The sequence below is a fragment of the Antechinus flavipes genome, chromosome 5 (genome assembly GCF_016432865.1).
Source record: "Antechinus flavipes isolate AdamAnt ecotype Samford, QLD, Australia chromosome 5, AdamAnt_v2, whole genome shotgun sequence".
Lineage (NCBI taxonomy): Eukaryota > Metazoa > Chordata > Mammalia > Dasyuromorphia > Dasyuridae > Antechinus > Antechinus flavipes.
The window spans coordinates 53,735,156-53,747,320 of NC_067402.1; the positions used below are offsets into that span (position 1 = coordinate 53,735,156).

Below are 12,165 nucleotides of genomic sequence, written 5' to 3' on the forward strand. Positions count from 1 at the left end.
GCAAATAAGAGAGTTAGACAATGTGGACAATTCCCTAAGTATAAGGAAATGTTTGGGGATTTATTTCTTTGCCCCTAAATTTGGGTAATCAGTGAAGCCCAACTTGAAATTAAGACTCTGTATAAAATTCTATATTTTATGAAATACTTAGAGAAATGAATAGATTTTTTAAAAAAAAAAATCTATGCAAAGGGGGCAGTGGATAGAGCACCAGCCCTGAACTCAGGAAGACCTGAGTTCCAGTTTGGCTTCAGACACTTAATACTTCTTAGCTGTGTGACCTTGGGTAAGTCACTTAACCCCCATTGCCTCAGTTAAAAAAAAAAATCTCTGCAAAGATCAAAACCAATAGATTTTGAAAATATAAATCCTCTTGGTGAAATATTTGACTTCATTTCAGTGATTATGAGAGCCATAATAACTAACATTTATATAACACCAAGATTTTCAAAGCACTTTATTTCTTTTCTCTTTGATGCAAATAATAACCCTATGAGGTAGATGCTATTATTATCTCCATTTTGCAGGTGAGAAAACTGAGTCTGGAGGAGATTAAACAATTTGCCCAGAGTCAGATAGTTTAAGGATACAGACATTGATTTCCTGACTCTAAATCCATCTGAATATGTAGTATACCAACAAGCTGCCTTATGTGGCTGCTATCATTTGTGGTGTTTATGTCCCTTGCACACAAGTGATCATTGGCAATATGTTACAGTCCATTGTGGATCTCTCTATAGTCCTTTCTCACACCAACTATTTTAGTTCTTTTCAGAGATAATGATGTTGAGCAGTTAGTTTCCTTGAGGAAAGGATAGGAAGCAGTTTGAGGCAGGCAAGTCAAACCATTGCCACCATCTCAACTATAACCTTCGTTGAGGCTTGGATAGTATTCAATCTAGAACCCCAGACCCTAAAACATTGTGAGTATCAGTTTCCTCCCCTCGCCCCCAACCATTTGTCTTGCTTTCAACCCAGCTCCTCCTCCCTACAGCAATGGATCAGCTTCCCCATCAAATACTGACCAATTGTCTTCTGTGTGCTAGGCAAGTCAGCCTATCTAAGATGTGGCAAGTTAACCACTTCTACCATCACTCTTGTTTTAACTACTCTTCCCGCCTGAGATTATAATGGAGAAAAGTCCAAGACCTTGAACTCAAGAGTCTTAGGAGTAACATAACCCTTCATATCACTGCTCCTATTTCCAGCCTGAGCCTTACAATCACAACTTATGAGAGAAATCCCTGTGCAGAGGAGGTCTACTTTCCTCATCACCACCAATGTCAACTAATCTATAGGCAGATTAAGCCCAAGAATCCTGGGAGGAGCAACATGACCAAGACCCTCAGTCTGCATTCTAATCCAAACCTCATAACCATAACCTTGTGAAGCAACATCCATAGAGATACAGCCAGGAAACTTCTGAAGGGGCTATAGACACAGCTACTGAAAACCTGAGAAAGAATTTTGCCACCAAAGTCTTTGGCACTGTCAAGGTTTGACATGGGAAAGCAAGGATTTTATCAGTGGAAATGACATTTTAAAAAAAGAAATCACTTGTTTTACTATTGTAACCCACTTTTCTATCTCATTTGCAACTGAAACCTATTATGTGTTGAGAGAATGTGAGCTCCGAGAGCAGGAACTGTCTTAATTTTCTATATCTGCTCAGCACTTACCATGATGTTTTATACAAAATAAATGTTCAATACATGCTTTTGCATTTATTCATTCATTTATTGCATGCATGATAACCACTTAATACTTTTGGGGAAGTATTGATTTTAAAAAATGACTTTGTGTCAAGGAGTAACCTATGATCACTGAAGGAACTACACAATTTTCCAAATGCAATTCAGCCAGCCCTACTTCTACTCAGTTCTGGATTCTGCTAATTTTTTTATGCATAGTGAATACTAAAGGTCATACACTGGATTTCCATCTGACTGCATGTCATGATATGGATGAGATGGATTCTTCATCCACTTGGTTTTTCCCATGTTGTTTGCTAGAATGTGAGGATCTCACAGAGCATTCTAGTTCTGATACAATTGGCACAATATTATCAACTAAGAACATCTGAAACACTAAACTGTTTCCAAAGACTCTCTCTTCCATTTGGATTGTGCACAGGACAGTGGTGATTAAAAAAACCTTTGGTGAGGGTATGTTTCCATCTCCTTATAGCTCATTCTTTATTGCTAGTCAGAAGATCATTAGACAAAGTCATTTCTCTTGGTGATCTATCAAGGAATTTTGGATTACAAATATGCTTCAGGAAGAAATATTACTTGAAAAAAGTCCTTAAGGCTATGTTTAATTTTAGTTAATTGTTTTTTTCTTTCCCTAATAACAAATAAATACAGAAGTAACTCATGTTATCTGTGCAATATATGTCTGAAGATATTTGTGCTTGGGAAAATAATTAGTGATATTCTATTCCATTTTCATGAATGGAATAGAATACCTTTTGTCCAGAATACCTTCAATACCTTCATAAGACAATTTCACAAAGATCTTATAGATTTGAGAAATAAACTTGGGTCAATAGTGGCTGATGTCTTTTCAGTCACCATTTTATTGGTAATGTCACCGAGGATCTTTGCATTCTTTTCAGTGTGGATTTCTTCCATGTGTATTTGTTCTGTCTAGATACTTCTTTCAACATCATCACCATTTCCACTTAATGAAATAACACATCAGAAATTAAGTACCAAAGTGGTGGCTCTACCATCATTGTATGAGAAGTGTCATCTCATGATATATAGAGAGCCAATCTTGGACAGTCATTTAATTTCTCTGGACAGCTAAGACTATAGAGGAGTTACTCATCTGATTTGGCAGAGGAAGTTTCTAAGCCAATAAATTATATGAACACTTCTTATGTGTTTATCTTTTCCTATTATGATTCTTTGGAAAGAGTGTTGGATTAAGAATGATCAGAGATCTATTCAAATCCTATCTCTGAAACTAGTTGTATGAAAATGGTGTTGGAAAATTACTTATGCAGGATCACACAATTCTGACCTTCAATTTCCAAATATCTAAAGTAAACATAAAGATCTTGCCAGTACTTATTTCAGCCAGTTTCAATGAGGATAAAATGAGATAGGCAGGTTAATAATTTTCAAACTTTATATATTTTATTATAATTATTTCTTTTATATGAAAATAGATTCCTATAGAGATATAGGCAGTTCTATTTCATCTTGTCTCTATTTGTTGTCCTTTCAGGTTTTCAAATATTTTTGCAATCATTTAGTCTATTTTGGTTTGTTGATGGGTATTACGCAGACTTTTTCTCCACTCCACTGTTTTTTAGTGTTTGAAGGTCATAACATAGAACTGTTTGAGAATTATCTTAATTTCTCATCATCTTTTCCCATCTGTATTGCAAACGACTTTTCACTTTAAATTAGTGTTGTCTTTGCCTACCTTTTTTCTCCAATTGATAAGCATATTGAATATCTGCTCACTAAGGAGGTTTCTGGACCCTTTAGTCCTTATTGTGCAAATGTTTTAAAACCTCATTTTAAAATTTCTCTAAAAGCTGATGACAATAAGATCTAATACTTACTCTTATCCATGTCCCATTTTTCTGAGTCGTCATAGATTACTTACATAATGGCAAGAAGTGTCCCAGCAGAAATACTCTTCTAAGGTTGTAATGGTATGAAATGTTTCCTTGTCTTTATTCTTTCTTATTATTAGGTAGTGATCTAATGCAGAAGGATGATTCTGAAATGTAGCCACTAATATATATTCATTTAAAATAGTTTCCGAATCAAAGGTCTTTTAAAACTTTTTCAAATTGAATACTATATTTCAATATAATGGATTTCCTCTGCAATTCTATGTATTCAATTTTATGCATTTAAAAATATTCTGAGAAGGCCTCCATTGGCTTTACTAGATGCTTCCAAAATGTTAAGAATCCCTGGTTTAAGATATATTCCATAACAGATTATTTTTTTGCATCTGTGAAATTGTGTTCTCCATATTCAATGCCTTTGTACTCTCTTCCTTGAAGAAGTTTCTCATGATATATGATCAAGATGCTTCTAAGAAATCTACAGGTCTTTGTAAAATTACATTTTCTTAGTTTTGAATCATCATTTCTAAGATGTATTATTCTGCCCTTTTCTGTGTCCCCCCTTTCACTGAAGTCTCCTAGTTTGGAAAATCATTTTTGCTTATGATCATTATGTACCCTGCAAGTTAGAGGACTGTGTTCCATGAAATAATGTTTCTAAATTGTCCTTTCAGGATAGAATGAAACCAGTTCTATCAAGTCCTTTAACTTTTCAAGGAAAATCTGCACTCTCTTTCTATTTATCAGTAACTTTGTTATATTTTCTAGTTTCATTCATGTCACTTAGTACAGTAACCATCACTTAGTAAGTGCTTAATAAATATTTGTTAGTAATGATGATGTTGATATATCAAGAATGTGAATATGGATTTCATTAAGTTCCTGCAATTATGTTAATCAGTCCAGTTCAACAAGCTTAGTTTACTAAATGCTAGGAGAAACAAAATCAAAGTGAAAAAAATCTTTAAGTTTTTTCTCTTAAATTATGCTGTAGGGATTTGACATATAAACAGATAAGAAATTTGTGTCTTACTTGTGAAGAAAGTTTGCAGCTCTGAGGTGGGGAGAAGAGGAAGAGTTGAAAGATTTCCTATAGAAGATAAAACATGAATTAAGCTTTGATATAGGCCAGAGATTCTAAGGATGTTTTTAATCCAGGACAACCTATGCAAATACATAGACAGAATGATGCCATTGGAGAAAAAGTTTGGCTGGATCACACATGGAATGAAGGAGAATAGTGTGAAATACATGTAGACTGAGAAAAGGTCATTGAATTTAGCAATTAATAGATCACTAGTAGATGTGGGGAAATAGTTTCATTTGTGTAGTGAGATCCAAAGACTGATTTCAGGTAATTGAGACGTGTGAGAGCATAAAATGTCAAAGCAATGAATATTGACAGCTTTTTAAATGAGTGAATGTCAAGTTATAAAATGATAGTTTAAAGAGAGAGAAAAGGCAAAGCTGTTTTGGAGCATGGGGAGATAGGTATCTTTGTAGACAACAGGAAAGGCTAAGAAGAGATTGGAGATTAGAAAGTATTGGGAAAATATTGTCTTCCAGAGAAACAAAGAGTAGATGGAAGTCAAGGACAAAAATATAGGTATTGGTCTTGGAGATGGAGAAGAACTGTCTTTTTTATCAGGAAATGGAACAAATGATATGAGGATAAGAGAAAGGTTTTGAGAAATGGGATGGGGGATGGTTAGAAGGGGAAAATTCTCAATTAATTATAAAGGCCGGTCCACTGCTGGAGGGACAAGAGGGGAGATGGTATAACATGGTACTGAGCAGGTTAGAGATGAATGTGAAACAAAATAGATGAATGTAAAATTGTCATTTAAGGAAGAATAAAAGGACTTGCAGAACAGTGAGAGATCTTATAAAATAAATGACATCAATTTGCAGTAGCCTCAGCAAGTACTGTTGTACTGTAGGTTCCTTCAGAATATCTGCAAAGGCAAAAAGTAAGATGTAGGATTTTGGCAAGGTATGAAAAGTAATAGGACAATGGATCAAAGGAATCAAGTATAGAGGGAAATGTGCAATATTCAGAAGATCAATTTACTGGTTGTTGGACAAAAGAATCGTTTAGAATATCATCAGTTAAATATTATTTTAGATAGTCTAAAAATGGATTCTATGCATGAGCTGCCCTGTCCCTCTTTTTCTGCCCTTTTACCGTTATCACTGATGAAATGGAAGTACATTGTACAGGACTGAAAGCCATTTAAAATTTCATTTCACTGACGGTCAAAGCTAGAGAAATTATTACCTACAGACTAAAGTCATATTGTAACACTTTCTGTACTAAAGTGGAATGGTCACTGAGCAGCCAAGGGAGTCTTTTAGCACTTCTAACTTGGTAACATCCATAAGAGCTTGTACCCCCTGGCAAAGTCATTGGGAACCTAATGTCACTTTCCTGCTATTGGATATTGGAATTAGACTTTTGTGGAGGACCTACAGCTATTCTTGTTCTTTTTTAAACACTAAATTTAAGAGAGAATTTTATTTTATAAGAAAGGGAAACATTCCAACATAGCTAAGAATTTAATAGGAACAAGTAGTCTTATTGAATAGGTGATAGGGACTTTACTATTCAGTTTTAAATGTTCCAAGCTTTTAGGTATCTTTAGTTTAAATAGCCTCTCTCATAGAGAGTTATTACATCTTTAGGAGTTTGGGAATAGGAACGTGGAAAGATTTAAGTCATGGTTGAGAAAGATTGAATGAAATCCAGAGAGAAAGGTTGAGGAGAAATTTCCTGACACCATGAATGAGGTAACTATTAAGGAAAAAGATTCTGAAGAGACATTTTCAAAGAAATGAGTATTGCTCTTATTCTGTGGAGAAGACATCTTGAAAAGAAACATTAAATGTCATCCTAAGGGAATTAAATTGTTGGACTTCAAAAGTTGCAGCCTCAGTTGGGATGATGTTGGCTGTGACTTTTCCCACAACTGGCATATCGTTGAAATATTTACGTGTGTTTGTATTGTTCATTAATCTGTTAGTACCTCATAAAGCTTGTGACACTCATGTTTGCTTAAGGTTATGAGACCTTTTGAGTAGAGAGATGAAAGGCTTATGGAAAAATAAGTTTCTCTGGTTTATTTGTAAGATGGGGTTTATAAAATGACTTATCTATATTTAATTAATTGGTGAAAGATTGTATGCCACTACTAATTTATGAGAATACGCGAAAATACATGCTCTTTGATACCTTTAAAACCTGGGACGAGAATAAGGAAATTAGACAGTTATTTGTCTGTCTTTAGTTAAAAAAGGGATGGTGTTGGTATTGTTGTCAATCAGTATATATAAAGCACAGTTCATCACACCCCACATTTGGCAACATGTGGAATTATTGTCTTTAAAATCTGCTACAAATATTAAATCTTTAACATTTTGTAGGTGAAGCAACTCTCAGTGAACTAATAGAGTAACAATGAATTCACAAATTTTTTTCCCCCTTGGGTCTTTCATCCATCATAAGAAAAAATAATCAAGCAAACCTGAATTAACTGATGATTGAATCAGTCAAATTCAGATTAAGCAGTGGGATGAAGATGGTACACAAACTCTACCAATGTATTCATCTTCCATTTAGCTTGGTAAAAGCAAGTCTTTCTAGAATTTTAATCAGCATCCAAGTAGGTTCTGCTTCTAGAAGCTTTCATGGATTTCTGGGCCATTGTTCAACATTTCAACATCCAAGATATTGGCAGTGGTATACCAAAAATTCTGCCTTCCCCCATTCTAAAAACTCCAACAGCTTATTCCCCAATCTACAATCTAGTGAGGAGTTGTATTAAATGGCGGCTCTATTAATTCACCTACTGCCAGTAGTGTTGCAAAGTATTTGTGTTTTCCATGCAAGATTTGAAAATTAGATACTGTGAGCATTACTTTGTATAGGAGTCTTTAAACCTTTCCTATAGTACTTATGATTTGACATGTCATGAAAAAAAAATGCCATGGAAAATAGCAATTTCAAAACACAGGCTCTTGTAAAAAGATATATAAAAAAATGTTTCTTTACCCTTTTGAGTATTGCATGCTAGATGGCTGTCTACCTTCCCTACCCCTTGCTCTAATTTTGTCCCAGTCTTTGTTTCCTAAACAAACAAAAAAAATCAGTCATTTTTCTTTTCTTAGCAACTACATAGCTAAAGGGGGAAAAAAGTGAATGTGAAAATTTCAGATCCAGTTTATTTGTTTTACTACAAAAGTTAAACCTTATTCCTTCCTTCCATTCCTCATAATGAAGCAATCAACTAACAAAGAAAAAGTAACAAGTATTTAAAAGTTGGGAATTTAAAGACTGGGGAGTTCCTGGCCAGCCACATGCACGTAATAAAAACAGGAATTTGGAAGATAGAATTGAGATAGTGAATGCTGTCTCAGGGCAGCTTTTCCTAGTTTCACTTTCCTTCCTTTGATTTGAATAGAGACCAAAGAGGGGAAAAAGGTCTGGGGTCTGAGAAGCTTTCTTGCTTCCTTGAAAGATCTCCCTTCCTAACTCCCAAAGGTACTATAAGGTTACAGGATTCCCCAAAAAAGGTTAAGGGAGAGTTAGAAAGAATTCCTAACTCTAAATCAGATTATTGTCTGAATCAACATACTGTATTCAACCACAGACACAATAGTTAAAAAGGATAAAATTTTTTCTAGGGGCAGGGGGAAAAATTAGTTAGGCATGTAGGCTGTACTTAATTTCTGCCTAATCTGTATTATGAATGAAATTGGTCCTTGGAGAAATCTCTGCTTCTGGAGAAAAACTAAGTTAAGAAAAACTAGGACTGAAAATTGATACCTTTTTTTCCCTATGAAGAGAAAATAACTAAAGACTATTCCCCTAATCTGATAGTTATCTCCCTTATAAAACAAAACAAGCTAAACCTTAAGCATCTAGAATGTAAGTAAAAAGTATGTGTATTCAACTCCTTTTATGGAGAGTAGTTAAAATCTTAATTGAAGAATCTAGCTGAAACCAGAAGGTAGAACAGAGACTTTGACAAGTACATACAAATCTCAGAGTAGCATTTAGCAATGATCTTAAAATCTGTATGACAGAGTTTACATACCACATGAGACTAGTAAAGGAGAGGTTCAAAATATTGACAGTCCTACTTATGGAATGCCAAGTTGTTCCTTCATACATGTATCATGGCCATACCTGTTCTTTACATGTATAACCCTCCCCATATAATCCCTATATGTGTTCATTTGTCCCACGGAGAATTTGTATTTATAGAAAACAGTGCCCTATCGCTATTTTTCCTTCTGTGTTATTTTATTAGATGCCTTTATTTTGAATTGTATCTTCTGGCTGACTAGTAAAATCAAACACATTGATGGGGGCTCATGAACTTTTGTTTTGAATTGTTTATTAAGTTTATAATTCCATTATCCATTGATTTCTCCTATCATTGCAGATTAATTGTTGAATAACTGGGGTCACCCTGGCTTTATAAAGAATGCAACTAATGCTTTGTTTTGGATATGGATGACAATGGTTTCTGCCTGACTCATATGGTTTGTTACAATTGTTCCCTGAGTAGGCTGCCTAGCAGACTTGAAATCAAAGCTCTACAAGCTGTCACCAGAAGAGAATGGCATTAAAGACAGGCTGTTAAATTATCCTTGTTGTGGGATAATCTCCTCTAAGAATTAAGATAGCAAACTGTTCTACTCTGATGCAAGTAAAGGGCCATCTACTTCATTCCTGGGAGAAGAAATCATATGTCCTGAATCAAGGGAATTCCTGCTTAGTTAAGAGATGACCTTTTGTCTAGTCAGGAAAGATCTGTTAAAGGCTAATCTTTGATCTATGAAATAGTGAAATAAAAAAAATCATATTATGCTGGAAGATAAGGAGAAGACAAAGTATATTAGTAGCAACGATAAGTTGTGGTTATGTATCCCTGTATAAATATATGTGGATAGGTTCTAAGTCTGTGATTTCATTGATTTCAGATAAGGAAATTTCTTTGGGTCAGTACCTCCTCTAAAACTTTATAATACTCTAAGAGACTTTCCTATAGCAGTGATGTCAAACTTAAGTGTAACTGGATTCCTGTTAGTCACATATTGGCTTAAAAAATCACAGATAATCTGTGTTATATTATATTTTAATTTACTTTTGTTAAACACTTTTCAATGACATTTTAATCTGGTTCCCTGATAAAAGTGGAAGTTTTGTGGCCACTTGTAGCCCTCCAAGTTTGAGCAAAGGTTCAATATCTTGCTCAGAGATATATAGATAGTATATATCAGCCAGCTCTATATCCATTATGTTACACTGCCCTTCTATCCTCTCTCTCTCTCTCTCTCTCTCTCTCTCTCTCTCTCTCTCTCAATTTCTCTCTCTCTCTCTTCTTTCTCTCCCTCTCAATTTCTCTCTCTCTTCTCTCTCTTCTCTCTCTCAATTTCTCTCTCTCTCTTCTCTCTTAATCTCTCTCTCAATTTCTCTCTCTCTCTCAATTTCTCTCTCTCTCAATTTCTCTCTCTCTCTCTCTTTCTCTCTCTCTCTCTTTCTCTCTCCTCCTCATCCCTCTCACCTTCCCATTTTTTCCTTCTCTTTCTTTTACTATCACCATCTCCTTCCTCCATCCCTTATGCAGCAATCAAAGGGAGTGGTAAGGTGAGACCTTTCCATCTCATACTACCCCTAATTCAGTCTCAAGAATCATACCCTGCCTACCCAAGTGTTAAAAAACCAAGATAATCCAAACCCAGGATGGATATCACAGCACCATCACTAAGTCATAGAAGGAATGAGATGGAGAATTTTTGAGTTTGGGTTCCAGCCCCTGGTTTGTTCCTTTCAGGCTTCTTGTCTTCCTGTGTTGCCTTGGCAAGGTCTAAGATCCCAGGCAGTTCCATAGCTGGCATTCTGTGGGCACTTGCAAGGCATTAAGGAATAATGAATGTGTAGACATGTGTGGCTGTGTTCCTTTCTTTCCTTTTTAACCTACAGTGTTTGGAACCAGATGCCCTGTTACTAATAGCCGGAGGAGATTTTGAAGATCATCTGAGTGAAGAAGTTTTTCAGAGAATTTCCCTCCTCCTTCTGTATTACATCATTCACCAGGATGAGATCTGTGCTTCAAAACTCAATCTGAGCAGTAAAGACTATCAGTTTTACCTGCACAGTTTGCTTAGTTTGAGGCAGGAGGAGGACTGCTACTCGTTTTCTCAGAATGAAACAGAAGACATCTTGGCTTCTGTGAGGCAGCACTTTAACACGTCCAGAAGCCAGGTAAGAAAATTCCAAATGGGGAGGGTCTGAGTGGACCACTGAAAAAGAGGCTTAGGATTCATGACAGGAGAGATTTAGAGATCTTTCATTTTGCAGACATTAAGGCATTTATCCAAGTCACCTAGGTAGGAAATTTCAGAGAAAGGATTTAAACTCAGATTCCCTAATTCTAGCACTATGAATCATTCTACCATATCAAGAGTTCATCTTGGTCAAGTGTTTATTCTTCAGTTTCAAGAATATCTATTCAAGGTGTCTCAAAACTCTTAGTGTTTTAAGCTCAAGTAATTCAGTCAGGGTGTCTAACCCTCCATGACCCCATTTGGGGTTTTCTTGGCAAAGATGCTGGATTGATTTGCCATTTCCTTTTCCAGATCATTTTACAGATAAGAAACTGAGGCAAATTAGGTTAAGTGACTTGCTTAGGGTCATAAACTTGTAAATCTTTAAGGCAAAATTTGAACTCAGGAACATGAGTCATCTTGATTGTAAGCCCAGTGCTTCTTAGCTGCCCCCACTGCCTTTGAGTTCTTGATCAAATTCATTTAAATGCCTTTTCCTCCTCTATGACACGAGTGATTTAAACTAGCTGGATTCTGATCCCCCTACAGCTCCCAATCTATGATCCCATAACCTGGCAGATACATGTGGGATGGATTGGCGAAAGGAGTGACCAAGTAGGAGAATGTTTACTCCAAAGGATCCTTTCCTGGCTCCTTCATGTCCATAAAACTCAGATTCAGGTCAGGTACTGCCACATCACATTTGTGGGAGGGAAGCTTGAAAGCACGGGATATCTGTCAGTGTACTTCACCTTCTAAGTGAAGAAAAACAAGAAACAGCTGCAGCCCCCCTTTCTCCAGCTATCCCTCATTATCTCCAGGAATGGAACAGGTTGCAAAAAGAATGGTGCTTTGGAACAATCAGAACAAGCCAGCATCTCTCTGTAGCCCCTCATTAGTGCCCCATCTTTGCTCAGCTCTGCAGTTAGGTACTTTAGGTCCCCTGCAATCTTTTCCATTAGGCTCCAGAGCCTCTCCTACCCACTCCACATCGGATTGACCTCTCCTTTGCTTTCTGTCTGTGGATAGTCAGCGAAGGGCTTGTTATCTGCACATAAGGGTGATCTTCCAAAGGTCTGAGGGAGCTGTCTTCCATCACAGTTCAAGGGGGCTTGGTACAGCCTGCTTTCCATCATAAATTATTCACTGGCAAGTATGGCTGGATTTGAATCCGAGTGCCAGAGCTGGTCTCCAAAAGCTCCAACTGTATCTCAGCAACCATTCAGAGGCCCGAAGCAAAT

The 12,165-nt window shown here is 36.3% G+C and overlaps 1 protein-coding gene across 3 annotated transcripts in view; it reads left to right on the plus strand.

The window, feature by feature from the left end:
• The window catches only part of SLC39A12 (solute carrier family 39 member 12), a 104,218-nt gene that overhangs the window by 4,177 nt on the left and 87,876 nt on the right, over positions 1 to 12,165 (plus strand). For all 3 annotated transcript variants that reach the window (XM_052000793.1, XM_052000792.1, XM_052000795.1), the window contains exon 3: positions 10,581 to 10,862. In XM_052000793.1, the coding sequence (XP_051856753.1) occupies positions 10,581 to 10,862 (282 nt within the window). The remainder of the gene's footprint in view (positions 1 to 10,580; positions 10,863 to 12,165) is intronic.